A 20550-nucleotide genomic window follows, 5' to 3' on the forward strand; every position below is an offset into this window, starting at 1 on the left:
ACACATTTCTCCACACAGCATCCCTTGAGATAATACTGTAAACAGAAAGGAGTGGAGGAGGGAAACAGATTAAAACTACAGATATACAAGTGACCCAGGAAAACACGGCTCCTGGGATGCAGAAGAGGGAAGCCATGTCATCTGAGGAACAAGTGAATGAGCTGATGGGAAAGACTTGAGGAGACTCTCTGGCAGCATGGTTGTATCTGTCTAACTGATTTCAAGCCAAGATTAAAAAAAAAAAAAAAAAGATGGTTAAGAATCATTTGTAACGTCTCAAATAACACTTGTAAGTCAGCGAGTTTCCCTTCACCTGAAATACTCAAGCTGAGATTGCAGATACTTGATAAGGAGATCTTCTTAATGTTGAATATTTAACAAGACAAAAAGAAGCAAATTAAAATTGGTGAATACCTGCTGTGTACAGATGGGTTTGGTTTTTTTTTGTTATCTAAATTACTAATATCAAAAAACCCCACACCTCTGTCAGATCTTTAGAAAATACATTTTTAAAAAGAATCGGAGGACTGGAGAGATGAGTCAGCCGTTAAGAGCACTGGCTGCTCTTCCCAGCACGCACGTAGCAGCTCGCACAATTGTCTATGACTCTAGTTCCAGGGGATCCAACATCCTCACACAGACATACGTGCTGGCAAAATACCAAAGCACATAAAATAAAAATAAATGATTTAAAGAAGAGTTGGATAGCATTTCTTTTGCAGGGGTTAAGAGAGATTGCATCATTTAGCATAGTCCCCAGAGAGACAGCAGGAACTTGAAACGTGGTGACAGCCTCTGAGGTCCCTTGCAACTCTATTACAGCCTGAGCCATGGCAGTGAAGGTGTTGGTGGTCATGTCTGTTGGTCCACTCTGGTACTTTTTCTGTTAAACCATCCAGAGACAACAGGAAGAAGGTATTAGCTTTCTCCATGTTGTCAAACTCAAAAGCCAGACCTTTCCTTAGGTCCTTTCCAACTGGATCTGTGTATTTCATGAGGACATGGTTGATGTCACACCATCTAAAGCTGGGAAGGGAGACAGTTTTAGTTCCCGCAGATCAGACCTGGAACACCAATTGTGATTTCCTTGATTACTGTTATTGACAGCAATTCTGTGGCAGGTCTGTTCATATCAAGAAGCTATGTCCTCATCGATTTATAACGTCTACTCTGTGGCATCAGGGAGGCTTTGTATAGGATCCGTCAGCCCGTGCCTGTAATCCAGCTCTCAGCAGGCTGAGAAGGAGGACGGAGAGCTTGAGGCCAGCCTGGGCACACAGTGATGTTGTATCAGAAGAAATGGCCACAGGGAAGGAGAGAGAGGGGGAAGGGGGACTTTTGAGGTTTTGCGATTGTTATCTCTGATCTACAAAGTCCCTAAAACTATCTGTTTTTCATTATCAGTTATTGAGTGCATACAGGAAATAAATTCTTTTTACCAAATAACTAGCTAAAGCAATGCTTTCATATCATTACTAAACCCACTAACGGGAGCATGCAGAATACGAAATAAACAAGAGTTGTTCACAGACTAGATCAAAAGAGTCTTAAGATGCAAATTAAAATCACTTTGGAATTTTTGTCATGGTCCATAATCTGTTCTGCATATTTTTGATCATAGAAATGAAATGTTGCCATACCTGGAGGTCACTGATACTTGCTGCCAGGCTATGCCAACTACATTCACACAATACTCATGTCTAGATGGTAGCTCCAGTTTAACAATGAAGGTTATATTTTCTCAGTCACCCAAGAATACTTTCCTGAGAACTCAGCTTCTCAACAATGACCACAGTTGGCTTCTCTAAAATATAAGGTTGGTTTTTGGTTTTTAACTACACCACATGGCTGTTTTTTATAAATTTCATATGATAAGTTTTAAATTACCCGTCCAAAATTTAGTTTGATTGGTGTTTGGGGGATACAAAGAGAGGTAAAATGCCACCCTATTCTTATGACATATCATGCCTTTGAGGGTTTGAAAGCTAGGAGACCAAGACCATCATTACATGGGATGGGAAGATGAAGACTGGTGGTGTTCTCAAACCCTCACTAGAGGCCCTATGTCACTATTATTTTTAATGTTCATCTTTCGGGCTCCTGTTTGTGCTTTCTCTCCCTGAGTCTTCCTTTCTTTGGTTTCTGGAAGGAAACATTTCATAAATACTTTAAGACTCCAGCATCCAGCCACTTCCACTTGCCAGTGTGCCCCATGTCCTAATGACCCCTGCTTTCCTCCTTGCCGCTCCTTTGTCTTATACACTCACTTGGAATGTTCTAGCAACACAAGATGTAGGTGACTTCATTCTCTCCACCTCTCCACCTGCTCCTTCCCTAATGATGAATGGTCTGGCTTCTGTGCCCTAAATTATCTGGAAAGTTTGTTGTTCCTGGATCTCCAAGGACCTTGTGACAATAACATCGATGTTTTTCTCCTAGCTCTCCTCTGTGTGCTCTCTCTCTCTCTCTCTCTCTCTGTCTCTCTCTCTCTCTGTCTCTGTCTCTCTCTCTCTCTCTCTCTCTCTCTCTCTCTCTCTCTCTCTCTCTCTCTCTCTCTCTCTCTCTCTCTCTGCAGAATGTGAACTTACAACCTTGAAGAACCTCTGTCTGCTTGGGTGAACCACCATGCATCCATCCACTCTGTGGTTTTCTGAGGTTTCCTGGGCTTCCAGACCACTCCTTACTCATCTCTTTTACTGGGTGCTTTTCTCTGAGACAAACCGAGCTTGGAGGCACCCCCTTCCTTCACTCTTCACCTTCAGCTTGGTCTTCTCTGTACAAGTCAGGTGTCCTAAGGCTCCCCATCTGCCTCGGTGTGCATGAACTCAGCTTCAGCGGTCCTCTAAGCTGCCATCAGCCTCGGCGTTTCTTTTCCTTTGCACAAGCTGTCAGATTACACTACAATCTGTAAACTATGAAGACTGAGGCTGTGAGTGTAATTTTAGTTAATACCTTGGAACCATTCACTCCCTAGTCACAGAAGACAGTGGCAACTCACAGGATCTTCCCAGGACAGCCTAATTGAAACACAAGCTGGAATCTTAGATACTGTTGGCCAGCCCATCTCCTCAAAAGTATCTTCTTCCTTACTTTCTTCTAACTTCTGTCTCCTGGTTTGTTCTCTCTCTCTGTCTCTCTCTCTCTCTCTCTCTCTCTCTCTCTCTCCCACATTCCCTCTCTCCCTTCCTTTGCCCCTCCCCCTCTCATTACCCATCAAGCTTGTTAACATATCACATGCTGTGGTATCCCTGGACTCCTTCCTTTCTCCCCAGGGGATCTTGCCCAGTCCATGCTCCCTCTTCACCAGTGATGTCCAAACTTAGCTGTATACACTTTCCTAGATCCCAAGACACACATTACCAGGGATAGCTATACTTGGGTGCCTCATCTTCAGTTTTCCTATCCCTGATTCACCGGCTTTCCTACACAGACTGCCCCTCCTTAGTATTCAGATCAATTAATGACGTTCCTCAAAGCCCAAACCTAGCTTAGACTCCCCCACAGTCCACCTGTACGCAGCCACAGTTGAATGCCACCATTCAGCTCCTATCTTTTCTTCCTTCCCACACCACCACTACCTTCCTGGCGTCTCCTTGTCTTTTTCCCCACTCAGACCCTTGAAAATCCTATCTCACCTTCCTACCTCCCAGCTCCCCTAAAATCCTTCTAGTGCAAACTTGAGCTTACAAACCTTAGGGCCACACTCATCTCCCAGTTGACGGTCCTCGCTTGTTGGCTCCATGACTCTGAACCCAAGTCCAAACTCCTTAAGATGGCATGAAAGGAGCTTCCCGGTGTGGTCCCAACCTATTTTCAGGCTTATCGCTTGGCACTCGCACACATCAACTTTATGCCAAAGCAAACACCTCAGTTCTTCATCCCGTGTGTTTCCATCTCCTCCATACACGAGGCCTCTTTGTGTAGTGTGTTGTTTTATGCAATGGCTTCCCACTCACTATTAAAGGTGCAATTCCAGCGGCATCTCCTTAGTTTCTATTGGACTGTAATTCACATGTTCTATACAAATCTGTATTAGGAAACTCTCATCTGGCCAACATTTATTTGTGCCTCATTCCCTGATCGCTCCTGAGACATCCTCCTTAAGGGCCAGGAGGATGTCTCACTCACCTTTGCCTCTACTGACACAAGTGGAGTGTCTAACATAACACGTGTAAAGCATAAGAGTAACTATTATTTCATAAATACTTATAAACAGGAAATCAGGGGTGGGGAGGTTACAAAGGCAGAGGACAAATATGAAGGGATGGGAAGATGAGTGGAATTTGTATGCATGATGTGAAAGTCACAAAGAATCAAAAGTTAAAAAACATAAAGAAATCAGCGGCAACTCTGGCCCTTGTCCCTCAAGACAAGGGACTGGAGACAACGAAGGGCTTTCCTTGCCTTTCTTGTTACAGCAAACCATACTGTCAAGTTGTAGTCATTGCAATAATACAGAAAAATATCATCTTCCAAGTTTTCAAATTCCAAATCCCAGCATGCCCCAAATTCTGCTCAGATTAAAGGTACATTTTTTTTTTTTTTAATCTAAATGGCTTCGGTGAATGCCTCTGCACTCCTCCCTGCCTCTCCCATCGGTAAGTCACACCTCAGCCCCAAGTAGATTAGCCAGATGATAATCTACCTAACGCCTATTCTCACGGCATTCTCAGTGCTGAGGAAACAGGGAAGTGGAGGCTGTCCAGGGAGGACAAACTAAACTGGGATGTGGCTTTGAGGTGTCAACACCAGAACACAGGATTAATTGCTGACAGGGGCTGGGGGGGGGGGGGTGGTTCTGTAAAAAGGAAGAAGTCAGCAAAGCAAATATCTACAAGCAAGGATGGAAACTCAAGTAGATGCTGGCTCCTTTCCTCCAGAGAGCAGGGAACACCCTCTCTCACACTCAGGGCAGCCCCGCCTCTACACTCAGGCTTGGCTCTGCCTGGGAAGAGCTCATTGTCCTCGGTTACTTAACTCCCTCTAACTCCTGTAACCTCACAGTGGTTTCCACCCTCTGCCCCCATTATCTTTTCTTTCATCTGGTCAAGAGAGGAAGAGAAGATGAGGAGCTGGTTTCTGCAGTCCTCCGAAGACATCAGTCCCAGAGGCCATTCTGTCTCAGCTCACCCTGATCACACCTGAGACATTCCCTTACCTCCCACCTTAACTGCATCAGTGAGAAGGCCTTCCAAGGGACAGAAGGAGTCTAGGTTTCCACACAATACACCATGCATACAGGGCTGTTTCTGCTAGTGAGACGGGCAGCGGCACACCTTTGAGAAACTCAAGCCGTGAAGAGGGTGTGCCACCTCTAATAGCAATAGTGAAAGTCGGCATATCTCATTGTAGCCATTCCTAGTCTGAAGACAGACTGCCATGCTCTTGGCCTTGTCCATTCCAGTACTGTGGCGATAGGACAGCTACTGCTGTTTTTGCTAATTTGCTATTGGGTTTGGAGCTAGGGGCTAAATATATCCCTCCTACCCACTTCTCTCCTTCTCAGAGTTACAGCCTAACAGGATTCCTTCCTCCCTTCCTGGAAATGCAAGACTTCCCCCTCCCCTACTCATACCATCTACGATGGTTTGACATACACAGTACTATGGACTACTTACTCATCAGTCATGCATTGTAAAATCTCCTGCTTCCTCTAAGGCCTGTAAGAAGAGACTCCTACTCTGCCTATAACCCTCAACTCTACTTGGAGCCCTCTCTGTGCTGTCTGTCTATCTTTGGAATCTGTCTTTCCTTGGTGTTGATAGCCTTTCTAATAAACCTCCTATCCAAAAGAACAATCCAACTCAGTGTCCCTTGGAACTCCCAAACCTTTCAGACTTTCAATTCCTATGTTATAGGGAGCCCACCACGGATGACCACTCAGACACAGAGCATAGCCAATTGAAAGCCTTTATTCCAGATGGCCAAGTGTTTGGGGACTTAAGTGTGTCCCCAAGTGTATAGAACACAGGGTTTTTAAGGGCAGAGACTTCATTGAGGCCTCTCGCTCAGCATCTGCAGTGAGAGGCTTCATGAAGCAGCCAGTTGAAGCAAGCAGTTTCAACAGGAGCTAAGATGAACAGTTAGCTAGCTAGAGGGGGTTCTGCACAAACAGGCAGTTTAACAAAGGCTAAGTTAGCTAGGACATCCTGACCTTTGGCTCCTAGACTAGAGTTAAGAAGCTTGCCATGGGATTCTCCATCTAGGAGATCAGATTCTAGTTAAACCTGAAATAGCCTTAGCAAGAATACAAGATGGAGGAATCTTTGTACTCTCTTGCCCTGACACACATGTGGCCATAATGGCATGCCTAAAATACTGGCCCCAGACCTTTTTAAACCAACTGGAAATACATATGTGGAGAGTGTCCAGTGTCCAATGAAGGACTGTTTACAAGGTGTAGGTTTGGTATGGAAGGACAACTACGGGTAGCCTTCAAAAACAGGGTATAGCCACACCACAGGGGAATAAGTTCTCATAACCTTTTTCTCTTCCTTCTCCAGGTTCCCAGTGCAAACACTGAGCAAACCTAAGGCATGAAGCAAGAGGGTGCAACAGTCTTCCTACAGCTGGAGGTGGGATGGGGAAAGGTGGGAAGAGGATCTATAGCAACAGAAAGAGGATCTTGAGGAATGAACATTCACACTACTTCTTAAATTATGTTACTATGCCTACATGTTGGCATCTGGCTCCTAATTTCTCTTCTCCTGTATTTTTAGCTCTCAAGGAGAAACTTTCAGTGGTTTGTTGACAGATTTTTCTGATACAAGAAAGTTTCTCTTCTACAGAAATATATACGCCAGCTCTGCTGGAACTAAGTGGCAGTTTCCGACAAAGTCACGTGAACAGGACTCCTCATAATGGGAGGTTTATTAAAAGAGATACAGAGGCTGCCTCTGGGGTGGGAATGGGGGTGGGGGTATGGGAGAGAGGAAGGAAAGAGGAGTTGGGGGAGGAGAAACATGACCTTTTATCAGGGCTGTGGTCATGCGCATGAGGACATGCAACAGGGGGAAACAATGGAAATGTGTCGCCTCTGGGCAGCTAGTGATGGCTAGTCTTGTTGGGTGAGTCCCTTTTGAGCTGGCCAAGGAGATGCCTGACTGCCAACAAGCACTAAAAATGGCACCTGGACAAGTGCCCTGACATAAGCTGAGCCTTGGCTGTCTTTCCTTGCATTTCTCCCCTCATGCTTCAGGAGATCAACAGTGAGTGCAACTGCTACCCTCTGTGCTTTGTCTACTCAAGTATAGAAAAACCATGGGTTCTTAGGACCACCACAGTCTGACACAAAAATGGCAGAGCAACTCCCTGGCTACAGGAATGGACTGCCTCAGACTGAGGTGGAGGGAGATGGCCCAGCACCTCCATGTTCAGGTATCTTGGATTCTTGGGATACACTGGAAGATAAGTAAGGAAGAAGAGGCAAAGAAATCTGAAGAAGAGACAAAAATCAAAGAGGAGAAAAAGAAGAGCTGCCTGGGTGCTGACAGTGATGTCTGGTCCACGGCACAAGAGCTGTCTGTTGACTAGGAGGGACAAATGTGTGACATGTGCACCTTTTCCACTACTCCACCTTTTATATTCTGGTTTGTCTTATTTTGAATTTTTTATTTGGATGTATGTGTGTGGGGGGGGGTATATGTATTCATGTGTGTGTGCGCATGTGCATGAGCACATGTGGGGGGGTATATGTATTCATCTGTGTGTGCGCATGTGCATGAGCACACATGTATGTACAAGTATGCACATGTATGAGAGGATGTCATCCTCAATCACCTGCCTTCTTTTTTAGACAAGGTCACGCTGAACCTGGAAAGCACCAATTCGGTGACCAGCAAGCCTGAGGGATTCTCTGGTCACCACCCTCCCACAGGTTGGATTACAGCCATGTGCTACCAGGCCCTGCTTTTTCTACCATGCTAGATACCCAAGCTCAGATCTTCATGCTTGCAAGCTGGGGGATTCCGAACCAGCAAGCTCTGTCTCGTTTGGTTTGCTAGCACATTAGGTCAGATTAGCACTGTATTCCCCAAGATTTAAAGAGTTAAAACCTGAAGGAAAGGCTTAAGCTCCAAATGGGAGCTAGCAGCTTCTGGAAAAACCAGCAGTATAAAAGGATTAACACTATGATTATGCATGGTGGCTAATTGCATCGATTTAATGACTATACTGGGGCTGAGCACAGTCCTGACACTCTTGAGAACCTCCAGAAACCCAAGCAGGAGAGGCCCTCCCGAAGCGTGGGCAGAGCCAAGGAGCATGGGGGAGAGCTGCAGATCTGACCTCTTCCAGGACAGCTCCACTGACCCATTCTTTCTCCCTCCAAACCAGTCCGTGTTTTCCACCACAGCGCCATTTTTTTTCTAGTAGCGACAAGAAAGTTTTTCAGTTTGAAATAAATAAAATAAAATCCCTATGTACTCACTAATTTTTCTAAGTCAGAATGCTGGGAAATACAGTTTTAAGTCATCTCAGGGGAGTTTGAAGAGTTGCTCAGAAAATAAATGTGATGAAATGCCAGCAAAGCCCTTTCCAGAGAGTTGTGGGTAAACCACATGAAGTTGCTGTTAGGATCTAATGGGATAAATATGCAGGTGAGATGCTCGGCACAAGGCCTTGGACTTGGAAACTCTCAAGCTGCAGATCTGTTAAATGCCTTAATCCAAGAAATTAAATAGTCTTGGGATGTGGTTAGTCTCTAGGGCTGCAGAGCCAGAATGGTCACGGTCAATTTCTCTGATACAACTGCATTACATAAATAGTTATTAAAGTCTAGTCCTCTGCACTCTGATCCACTGAGGAAAACATGTGACTCAGATAAAGAACTACATTTGCTATGGAATTAGTCATTGGTTTTTTTTAAGCCAGGCATCTAAGAATTTTCTGAATAATATTAAGAGATTAATTTTACTTCATATGATTTTCCTTCAATTTACACATTGTATACTTAATTAAAATAGATAGAGGAGGTAACTATTACTGTGTAGTTAAACTTCTATGTCCCATTTCTAAGCCAAAATCTCCAATATTCTATTTAGATTTACATAAACTTCGTGTGTGTGTGCATGTGCGTGCGTGCATGCGTGCATGCGTGCATGTATGTGTGTGTGTGGGGGGGTCATGCCCAGTAGTGCTATGGTTTACACCCCGTCATTCTTTAAATTATCAACATGGACGAAGAACAAAGATTCCTAAAGGAATTTTGTAGATCTGTAAGAGTGAAGAACAGCTGCTATCATTTGACAATGTTCACTTTAGTCTTTTAAGACTGGAGTTTGTGCAGGTTGGTTTAGTTGGTTCTTCCAGCTCTTCTCTTCTCTTGTGAGAACCAACATGGCCATTACATTTGTACCTGCCACTCTGTGTCACTGTTTCCCCTCCAAAGGCAACTGGAGGAAATGGTCTTTCCCAGAATGGTGTTAGCTTGACCAGAAGAACCCTGGGATATACAAGAGAAATGTAACAGCTAAATCATGCTGTGTTTAACCCTACTGCGCTCCACACTTACAGGGGGGGATTAAGGAGAAGGACAACGGGCAGGTAAATTCAAATTTCATAATACAAGTGCTTGTCTCAGCAGTGTCAAGATAATCTCAGCAGATCAAACAAATGATTTGATTGAAGAGGGAAATGCAGGCGTAGGGTCTACCCCTCAGATGCACATCACCCAAAGCTGCCCTGGGAGTGTTATGTAGAATCTTGAATGTCATATCCTTATAAAACATTTTCACATCCACAAGTATCATAATTTTTTTTCCAAGAAAAATCAACTCTTGACTAGCCTTTCTGTTTTCAACTTGCAAGAGTGCCAACATGTCCAGACAAATGTCCAGGGAACAAAGCAAGGAAAAGAAAGTGGGGAAGGGGGGGCACTGAAAACGCCTCAAAGAACAATCAGTATCTACGATTGTGTGCCAAGAATCTAAGGCATCGTTTCTTCTACAGAGGAAGTCAAATGCCCAGTAATGAGGAGGCCCACACTCTGTATCACAAACCTCAGTGCAACACAAGAACTAAGAGACAGCCATGCGATGGCCTAATGGTGAAAAACTCATAAATAAAATGGCACCTCAGACAGAGTCTGCGGTTGAGGCTGGTGATTGGAACAAGCCAGCCACAGGGAAGAAAGCCATTCCAGACTGGGGACAACAAGCAAGGTCCTCGCAGTAGAACTGAGCATGTTTGGCTGACAGTGAAATGGAAAGGCCTGCTTGTAGTTGGATAATAGTCTAGGAAATGCTAACATTTTTCATTGGCTTATACAGTACTGGTATTTTGAAGTTTAGTAGCATTGGCCTCCATATTTCACAGGATAATACCTTGAAACATAGAAAAGCTGAGTATCTTGTCCAAGGCCATGTAATTACTTTGTGAAAATGCAGCTCTTGATCAGCCCCACCACCCTCACCACAGGGGGCATAGGGTTGGCTGGACAGGGGCAAGCTAGGCTGTAGAGAAGACTTAATCCATCACAGAAGCTCCAGCACACTGAAGAGGTGATGACAGCACTGCTTCCATGGCATTAATCATGCCACGGTGAACAGACTGGATCTCAAGTGACACGAGGAGCCAAAAAAAATCAATTAAGTAAGACTTCAGAAGCTGGTGAGATCATCCTGGGGAAAATATTTGAGAGCCAGGTTTAGAGTCTTGGCAGCAAAATATGTTAAAATTAGTGACTTGTTGGACAGTAGAAAATAGATAAGTTTTTAAAAAATAAAAGGAAGCAAGTACCACTCACGGAAAAACAGATGGCACATTTGTCATAAAGTAAGCAGGCTCAAAACTCCTTCCTCACCCTGCTCTCCTCCTCAGCCACTTTTCACCCTCTAACCATATCCTTTTGGGGTGTGTGTGTGTGTGTGTGTGTGTGTGTGTGTGTGTGTGTGCATGTGTGTGTATGTGTGTGTGTTTTCATATGTACATGTGTATGTATGTGCATGCCCGTGAAGATCAAAGGTCAAAGTCAGGTACCTTCCTTGCTGTCGACCATATTCTTGAGACAGGGTCTCTTACCTAAAGTTTACAAATAAACTGGGTTGGCTAGTCAGCCAGTCTCTGGGGACCTCTTGTCCCTGTCTACTTGCACTGGGACTCCAGACAGGGATCATCATGCTCGGCTTTTTCACACAGGTTCTGAGGGGCTGAACTCAGCAAATACAAGCACTTTAGCAATGAAGCCATCTCCTATACCCCGTGCTTTCATATTTTGCAGCCCTAAGTGGGTTAGGCTGTAAGAAACAGCAATCAGTGACAATAACAAAAACATTCACCAAGCTCTTCTTCTATGCCTGTCATCTGCTGTCCTAATGCTTTGTATTTATTAACTCATGAGTCTCCCAAGATAACACCACAAGAGTTAGCAAAGTTATAATTCCTATTTTAGAGAGAGGAAACAAGGACCAAGCTTCACAGTAAACAGTGAGTGTGACTCTGGAGCCCACCCACAGAATCACTACAGCATCCTCCAGGGCTACCAGGCAGCCACTACCTCAGTACAGATGAAGAAAATGGGAGGGGTGGGATGATTACACAGATTTAAAGTCACCGATTTTTACACATTTTCCCAATTAACAGGCATGGACCTTATGGATACCTTGTCACAATCAGATATACAAGTCTCTCACACAACTCCTGGAATCCTGTTTTGCACTCCCTTAGCACTCTGTCCGTACCCTCCAGTGTAACCTAGATTGTTCTAACAGTCTCCTGGACCCATGGGTATGTTTGTTTGCCTCTCCAGGGACACACTATATCCCTTGAGGAGTTGGAATTATAGCTTAGTCACCTATGTAAACTTAGGTCATATTGCAGGTGCTCAATTAAACTTGTTGAAGAAATGAATAAATTAATGAATATGGGTGACATGTTCCAGCCAAACTGGTCCACTTTGAGTCTCCACCTGCTGGGTATTTTTTCGGTCCTCACTTCCCAGAACAGTCCTCTCTCTGCTGTTGCACGTACTGAAGACTCCAACCCATGCTTCACAGGATTCAGCTCAATTCCACCTGTACTGTGAAATTCAGTCCAGTGGCCTCATCAACATCAATTCAATGTCATGGAAACTATCATCTCTGTCACTATAGCAAAACCAGACTCTAGCACAACCAGCTGTGTGACGCTGGAATAATTCCTATCAATTTCTAAGGTTTAGTGCTTTCCAGCTATAAAATTGGGCAAATAACATCTATTCTCTGAGAACTGGGGAAGACTGAAAGTAAACCATCTGAAGACCACACATGGGAGGGAAATGTGGGCTCCGCCCAGCCCCATACTCCTTTACCATGTACCGATTAAATTGCAGGTCTTAGCTTTTCCCTTCAGCCAGACTGTAATGACTTGGAGAGGTCTTCAAGGACAGAAGCGGAACGTCATCCGCATCCTTCTGGCCATCCCATGACTTACACAGAAACACGGCAAACACTGAGGGCAGCAGGATTATGAGGTGGGTTAAGACAACCACATGCAAGCCATGCCAGGGCTAGCATCAGACGTTCTCACTGGCACCTTTGTAATCCTGCTCATGCCAAAAACTCAGTTCAGCCAGTAAGCGCAATTAAAGACAAAGGTCTGCTCTGTAGAATGGTGATAGCCCTTCCTACTATTTTTAGACCAAGCTTAGAGTAGATTGAGGTTTTTATGTTTTTCTCCAGCACAGAAAATTAAAAGCTAACACTAAAGAAAACCTAAGAAAATCAAAACCCTAAATCCGTGGTGGTCATCATTAACATCAAAAGCTCTTTGCTTTCTCTTTCCATCAAGTTTTGAGAGCAAGGCTTCACCTCTCTGAATCGGCCAGGGTCTTCTTTCCCTCCTGTTAGTCTCCATTAATCTGATGTGTTATCTTCACAAGAATCAATTCCCATGCTCAGGGCTTTTTTGTTTCTTTCAGCGGCTGCCCTACTTGCAGGTTCTGACAAGTTGGAGGAGCTGCAGTCTGTTGGCAGGAACCTGCAGCCTCGCAGGCAGCTCCTCACCAGTGCCCTCAGCCAAACCCCCTTCCCTTGCAGAGACAATTTCTATAGCGCCTGTTCTATGGAATTTGCAGCTACAGATTTCATTTGAAAAATCAATTACTAATGGAACCCTGCCAAGTCCCTGTGTTTTCAATATTTTCCCATTTCCATGTTCTTTCTGTTTTGCTTTTTCCCAGGGGGAGAAGCAAGTGGTGAGATTCGGAGCCTTGGTTTCTCTAACAGCAAATCTACCACAGGAGAGAAGGATTACGTAAAGTGGAAGAGTATAAAACAGACAAATCCAAGACTCAGTCATGCTTCCAACCCTGGTTCAGCCAGCTATCACTAGGAAAAATCACGCCATTTCTTAGCTTCACCTTCCTGACAAAACTGAGACAGTAACAGCTAGTCCTATGTCAGTGGGTTGTTCTAGAGGTTTTTAAATTGACCTATCACAAAAAGCATTACATAATTCTAAAACATGTGTGAATCCTATACATGTAAATATATGTGTAAGATATTTTAACAAGAGCAATGTCATAGCCTATGGGTAGTTATAAAATAATTTTATGTCATGTAAAGTCCCAATTAAATGCTTTCCTGGATACTGTCCCACTGAAATCTGAGCACAGTATATCCAAGGGAAATATGTTTTTCTTGTTTACTGAGAAGGAAAATCTAGCTTGGGAACAGAGGTACAAGTCTGACCTATAAGTCCTGAAGCAAGTGCCATTCTGTAACCTGGATTTATGTTGCTACAAGAAAACGTTTTGTGCAATAAAACCTCCCTTTGTAACCAGGCAGAGCTTAAAGTTAGTCCCTTGCTTCTTATGTTTAGAATTTGTGCACCATGGTCTTCATATGCACCTGAACCATGAACTTAAAAGTATGAAGTAACATAGAATAACTTCATGATTTTATGTCAAGAATTTGAAGATTCCATAGTCATTCCTGTGTACAGTTCCATAAGCAAAAAATATGAATATACTCTCCTTTGCCAAATAAAAAACCCTCTACATATGAGATTATATAAATATATATGTGATATATATCACATATATATTAATGTATATATTATATATCATATGTATACATATATATTATATATACATACATATAATTTCCTAAATTGTGCTTTTTAAATGTGACAACTTCTTAACCCTGATAAGAGTTCAGTCTGTTCTGTTTTTGTATTTACTCACATCAAGATCCTTATCACAGTACAAGGACAACACACTTGCTACTTACTGCAATCCTCAAAGCTATCTAAAACAGGAATTTGAAAAGTTCTTATTTCAAGTATAATTTATAAGCAAAGTTCTCTTACTTTTTGAACTTTGCAAGTACTAAGTACAAGCTAAATTAACATTAGAAAACTTTGATTTTTAATAGTTACTCAATGGTCTTCAAAAGGTAAAATGTACTTGTCTGATCTCCACCCATTTTCAGTTTCAACATAGCAAATTTCCCATTCGTACTCAGGGCAAATTCAAAAGCATTGAAAAGGTATTGGTTATTACTGAAGATAATTTATGCAATCATAAGCCAAAGATGCTAGGCTGGCAAAAAGAAAACCATACAAGTAAGCAAACCCTAGCACCTGTGAGACACGCCCTCTCAGTATATAAAGGCTCGGCACTGTCCTTGGTAGCAGGCGCTCCCTGAGCTACACTACACCACCATGTCTGTTCGATTCAGCTCCAGCAGCAGGCAGTACTCTTCCAGCCGCAGTGGAGGAGGAGGAGGAGGAGGAGGTGGTGGGTCATCCATCAGAGTTTCCAGCACCAAAGGCTCCCTTGGTGGAGGGTTTGGCTCAGGGGGGTTCAGCGGTGGCTCTTTTAGCCGTGGGAGCTCTGGTGGAGGCTGCTTTGGGGGCTCATCAGGTAGCTATGGAGGCTTTGGAGGAGGCAGCTTTGGTGGTGGCTATGGAGGAGGCAGCTTTGGAGGAGGCTATGGAGGAGGCAGCTTTGGAGGAGGCAGCTTTGGAGGTGGCAGCTTCGGTGGAGGTAGCTTTGGTGGAGGTAGCTACGGAGGAAGCTTTGGTGGTGGATTTGGAGGAGATGGTGGTGGCCTTCTGTCTGGAAATGAAAAGGTGACGATGCAGAACCTGAACGACCGCCTGGCTTCCTACATGGACAAAGTCCGGGCTCTGGAAGAGTCCAACTATGAGCTGGAAGGTAAAATCAAGGAGTGGTATGAGAAACATGGGAACTCCAGCCAGCGAGAGCCCCGGGACTACAGCAAATACTACCAGATCATTGAAGACCTTAAAGGGAAGGTAAGGCACTTCAAATTCTAGTCTCCATCATTCTTATGCATGGAATGCAGACAGATGAAACTAAGCTATGCATAGCGCAGCTGATCACTGTCTCTTACCTGTTAACTTTTCATGTTTGGTGTAACCAAGTCATCAAAGATATTTATGAAGGTACAGCCATGTCAACCTTCATCTGGTATGCGTTGCCTGTCTTCCAGGATGGCAGACTACTCAGAACCTTATAGGTTCTAACAAACATATATGAGTTCACAGTTAAACGATGCTAGACCATATGTAAATGTGGGAGCTAAAATAATTTTAAATGTATATGTCATATATATTCGTGTGTGTGTGTGTGTGTGTGTGTGTGTGTGTGTGGCTTACTTACAAACAAATAAGCCATATCCAGTACTAACATTGCAATAACACCAACTGTCCAACATAGAAGTGAGCTACCCTTTGTCTCTAGGGAATCTGTTAATTACATCTATAAATTAACCCCTAGAAGTATTTATAACAAATGAAGCAAATACAAACATGAGTCACTCAAAAGTTAGCTGCAACACAGACAAGTCACACACTCTAAAGAAGAGGGTCAGAGCTGCAGGAATAATACAGTCCTAGCCAGTGCTCAGAAAGGAATCATAGCCACAAAGGTACTGGAAGCCCCAGAGGAAATGTCTGGCAAGTCTGTGACAGTCTAGGTTTAAACTAACCTCCCTCCAGATGTTTGGAAGAGAACTACATAAAAGTGCAACCCACCTATGCTAACCTAAAAGCAATAAGCCCACCTGATCTTTTCAATAACTTGTGTCTCCCTTCAGATCCTCAACATGACAACTGACAATGCCAATGTCCTGCTGCAGATCGACAATGCCAGACTGGCAGCTGATGACTTCAGGATGAAGTAAGTTACATGGATGTGGTACAAAAACAGCAGGGGCTTCTAACAATGGCCCTGGATGCCCACGACAACGTTTACATCTCCTGGACTCATCCAGAGTGAAACAGTGCTGAGCTGTTAAAAAAAAGTTTAGCCGGGCAGTGGTGGCGCACGCCTTTAATCCCAGCACTTGGGAGGCAGAGGCAGGCGGATTTCTGAGTTCGAGGCCAGCCTGGTCTACAAAGTGAGTTCCAGGACAGCCAGAACTACACAGAGAAACCCTGTCTCGAAAAACCAAAAAAAAAAAAAAAAAAAAAAAAAAAAAAAAAAAAAAAAAAAAAAAGTTTAATTGTAATCATATCTTTTGGGTAATCGTTAAAGGAAGATGTATTTTAAAGTAACAGCTTTCTTCATATCAAACTATTGATTAATATTCCTACATGAATTTATGTATTACAAATGTTGCCATGACATGAAACCAAATTTGTATTTGCACTGTAACCAGTCTTTATCCGGGTATACCTTCATTCTCCTGTATATCCAGTGTTTGCATCCTGCTTGTTTCAGATACGAGAATGAGGTAGCTCTGCGCCAGAGCGTGGAGGCAGACACCAATGGCCTGCGCAGGGTGCTGGATGAGCTGACCCTTACCAAGTCTGACCTGGAGATGCAGATCGAGAGCCTAAAGGAGGAGCTGGCTTACCTGAAGAAGAACCACGAAGAGGTGACATAAAATTACATAATTACATTCTCCCGGCCCCCCCTTTAAAGAAAAAAAATCTCATCTTGGTCATGGTGCATTCATTAATTAAATCTAACTGTTCCTCAAACAGGAAATGAGAGACCTTCAAAATGTGTCTACTGGCGATGTGAATGTGGAAATGAACGCTGCCCCAGGGGTTGACCTGACTCAGCTGCTGAACAACATGAGAAACCAATACGAACAACTTGCAGAAAAGAATCGTAAGGACGCAGAAGCCTGGTTCAATGAAAAGGTAAACCTTTCAGTGAACTTCTCAGTGAAGCCCATATTTTCTTAGCATGCCCAAATGTTCTCATCTTTTCCCATTTCTTTTTTTCTTTAATCTATCCTCTAGAGCAAGGAACTCACCACAGAAATTGACAGCAACATTGAACAAATGTCCGGCTATAAGAATGAAATCACTGAATTGAGACGTACCGTTCAGGGTCTGGAGATCGAACTGCAGTCCCAGCTAGCCCTGGTACGTTAAATCTTATAAACTGGCTTCTATTTTATCCTTCAATTTTTCATGCTAAGAATGCCTTGGGGCAAGAAATTAGAATCGAAATTGCAGCTTTGAGGTGGGGAGGGAGGTACTGTTCGCATGGAGGCAGTGGTGCTCAAACTTTAGCAGTGCTGCCTTTAAGCAAGCATCCTATTTACTTTCCTTCTATGAAGTCTTACTGAATTCCATGTTTCACTATACTTAATAAAACCTTCTTTTCAGAAACAATCGCTGGAAGCCTCCTTGCATGAAACAGAAGGTCGCTACTGCGTGCAGCTCTCCCAGATTCAAAGCCAGATTTCCGCCCTGGAGGAACAGCTGCAACAGATTCGGGCTGAGACCGAGTGCCAGAACGCCGAGTACCAACAACTTCTAGACATTAAGACCCGACTGGAGAACGAGATCCAGACCTACCGCAGCCTGCTAGAAGGAGAGGGAAGGTATATTGGAAACCTGCAAATATCCTCAATTGCTTTCCTTCAGTATTCTACATAGTAAAGCTCGCCCAAACCCAAGGAAAAGCCAGAGGCGGGAAGGGGAGCAGTGATGTTTTCAGGAATTAGGGCTGTGTGTGTAAGTATCTGTTACGGATGGATGGAAACTAATAGACAAACTTGACTGGATTATACTTTCTCAAGATTGCACTGGAGCGCAACCTGACGCCTCCATATTAGAAGTGACGGCATTTAACCGTCTCACTTTGTTTAGTTCCGGAGGCGGGCGCGGCGGCGGCAGCCACGGCGGTAGCTACGGCGGCGGAAGCTCTGGTGGCGGAAGCTACGGCGGCGGAAGTTCCGGCGGCGGTAGCCACGGAGGCAGTGGCAGCTACGGCGGCGGAAGCTCTGGTGGCGGAAGCTACGGCGGCGGAAGTTCCAGCGGCGGCGGTGGCGGCAGCTACGGCGGCGGAAGTTCCGGCGGCGGCCACGGAGGCAGTGGCAGCTACGGCGGCGGAAGTTCCGGTGGAGGCCAGAGCGGAAGTGGAGGGTTCAAGAGTTCTTCCGGAGGGTCCGGTGGCGGCGACCAATCCTCTAAAGGCCCAAGGTCAGCAGAAACTAGCTGGGGTAATCTGATTTAGTTTTAACTTTCTCCAACGGTTTTGTTGCTCTTTAAACAAAAGAAGAGCTGATTTTAAAACGATAAAAATCTCGAGTTAGGTTTTCATTTGTGTTTTTTAATAATATTATAGACATCAGTATTTCAAAATGCCATATACGGCTTGGATTTTTTTTTTTTTTTCAGAACTTGGAAAAGTTGAATAATCTTTCTTTTGTAATAGCTTATTAATAGCTAGGATCCCTACAAAGCTTTTCACCTAAATCCTAATTTATTTTTTATTATTTACAGATACTAACAAAATCAGAGTGATCAAGACGATTATTGAGGAGGTGACACCTGAGGGTAGAGTCCTTTCGTCTATGATTGAATCAGAAACCAAGAAACACTTCTATTAAGCTGCATAGAAGAGTCTCTTTACACAGGCCACTGCACAGATGTGTGGAAAACAAATGTCCAAGAAAACACTTCTGTCTTAATGGCCTATGGAAATAGGTTAACTCCTTGAAATTAAGGGTCTATACGGTGTTTTGTGGTTTCTGCATTTCTTCTTTTCATTTATCAGAAAGTATTCTTTTGTGGAGAAAAAAGGAAGCTTTCTCATTTACTAATTAATTTCTCATTTACTAATGAATTTCAATAAACTTTCTTACTGATGCAAACTATCAAAATTTGTCAGAATTATTATTTAATTGGATGGGTGTGCTTGGACCAGTATGAGTAATTTGGATGAAAAAGTCCATAATTCCCCCAAACTTACATTTTCTAAAGATACACAATGAGTAGAGAACTCCCAATTCTTTGGCTGTAACTTGTTTCAGTCTTGGAAATTTTGAAATCATCTCAAATAAGATTCCCAATATAAAAGGAAGTTTCACATTCTCTTTCTTACTTCTCATATTTTCTGACTGTTTTCTTCCAATTATAATATTGCTTCCCAAGTCTTAAGTACTACTTATGATACATCTTCCTACAGAGCTTCAACCAAATTCACCCAGCCCAACAGAAATCATCAAAATTGTTATACACCCAATAAAGTTATTTTGTGTCTGCCAGATGACAGCAGTGGGTTCAGACAGCCACATCTAAATCTCTTGCTTCCCCCAACCCTTATATGTAATCAATACTAAAGACCTTGTTCTTTCAGTATACACTTAACTATATCTCTCCACCAAACCCCAACTGTGCTAGCTAGTTTTAGGTCAACTTGACACAAGGTAGAGTCATCTGGGAGGAGGGAGCCTCAGTGGAGAAAATGTCTCCCTAAGACTATAGGCAAGGCTGTAGGCATTTTCCTCATTGGTGACTAATGGGAAAGGGCCCAGCCCATTATGGTTCTGGGTTCTAAGAAAGTAAGCTGAGAGAGCCAAGGATAGAGCCAATAAGCAACACCCTCTCATGGCCTCTATATCAGCTCCTGCCTCCAAGTTCCTGCCCTGTTTTCCTTCAGTGATGAACAGTGATGAGGAAGCTTAAGTCAAATAAACCCTTTCCTTCCCACGTTGCTTTTGTCAGGGTGTTTCATTACAGCAAAAGTAACCCTAAGACATCAACTGACATTACTTAGTACTCTACTTGGGGTAGAAAAAAGAGGGAAAGCCCTAGTGTCCATTGACAAACAACGTCAGCATCCTTCTTGATTTGAACTCTAGTGCTTTTCACAGTCTGAGCCCTGATCCCTTACCATTTCAGTAGGATGATATAAATCCTACCCTAATGTGGAACACACTTTAGAATGTGACCTAGATGACAGTGCCCCTCCACAGACATTGAGAACCAGGTTCTCTTTTAATATTAAGAACTAAATTTTTTTAAAAGACTTTCTCAATCTATATGTGTTGAGACTTGTCAACCCATGTACTTTGAGACTCCTTTGGGATACTAAATCATACTCCAGTGCAATCTAAACTAGATTATAATACTGGTGAGATGACAGGGTCTGCCTTACCTATTGCTGTGAACCCCACCCTAACATGGGTTTTTGGCACAAACTGTTAAAGTTCAATAAGTACTGGTTGAGCAACAGAGTTAGTGAGTCATATTCATATAAGCTAACCTCCCAAGGTGAACCCAGAAACACCGGAGACTAAGAATCAAAGACAGAGTATTTGCTGTCCCTATACAACAAAATGCACATGAGACTGACTCTTC

At 43.5% G+C, this 20550-nt stretch overlaps 1 protein-coding gene and 1 long non-coding RNA gene across 3 annotated transcripts; one reads left to right on the forward strand and one right to left on the reverse strand.

The window, feature by feature from the left end:
* Window positions 1–14468: 14468 nt before the first annotated feature.
* On the reverse strand, window positions 14469–16948 carry LOC143442669 (uncharacterized). Its single transcript, XR_013111036.1, has 2 exons — window positions 16622–16948; window positions 14469–15464 (listed from the first exon to the last, which is right to left on the reverse strand). It is a non-coding gene; the product is annotated as an uncharacterized LOC143442669 (long non-coding RNA).
* On the forward strand, window positions 14641–19070 carry Krt10 (keratin 10). Of its 2 annotated transcripts, none has more exons than XM_034504728.2 (8): window positions 14641–15237; window positions 16041–16123; window positions 16667–16823; window positions 16933–17094; window positions 17197–17322; window positions 17569–17786; window positions 18055–18407; window positions 18691–19070. In XM_034504728.2, the coding sequence occupies exons 1-8, from the start codon at window positions 14641–14643 to the stop codon at window positions 18795–18797; spliced, it is 1803 nt and encodes a 600-aa protein (XP_034360619.1). In that variant the 3' UTR covers window positions 18798–19070. The 2 variants fall into 2 exon arrangements, with proteins under 2 accessions (XP_034360619.1, XP_034360618.2); XM_034504727.2 differs by having other exon boundaries at window positions 18055–18387.
* The last annotated feature ends 1480 nt before the right edge of the window (window positions 19071–20550 follow it).

This window comes from Arvicanthis niloticus, chromosome 6 (genome assembly GCF_011762505.2).
Source record: "Arvicanthis niloticus isolate mArvNil1 chromosome 6, mArvNil1.pat.X, whole genome shotgun sequence".
Classification (NCBI taxonomy): Eukaryota; Metazoa; Chordata; class Mammalia; order Rodentia; family Muridae; genus Arvicanthis; species Arvicanthis niloticus.

Excerpts from the sequence above, each read along its gene's own strand:
- Krt10 (XM_034504728.2), top strand. The coding sequence starts at position 14,641 with ATGTCTGTTCGATTCAGCTCCAGCAGCAGGCAGTACTCTTCCAGCCGC. Across the intron at positions 15,238-16,040 it reads TTGAAGACCTTAAAGGGAAG|ATCCTCAACATGACAACTGA; the intron begins GTAAGGCACTTC and ends GTCTCCCTTCAG. Across the intron at positions 16,124-16,666 it reads GCTGATGACTTCAGGATGAA|ATACGAGAATGAGGTAGCTC; the intron begins GTAAGTTACATG and ends TGCTTGTTTCAG.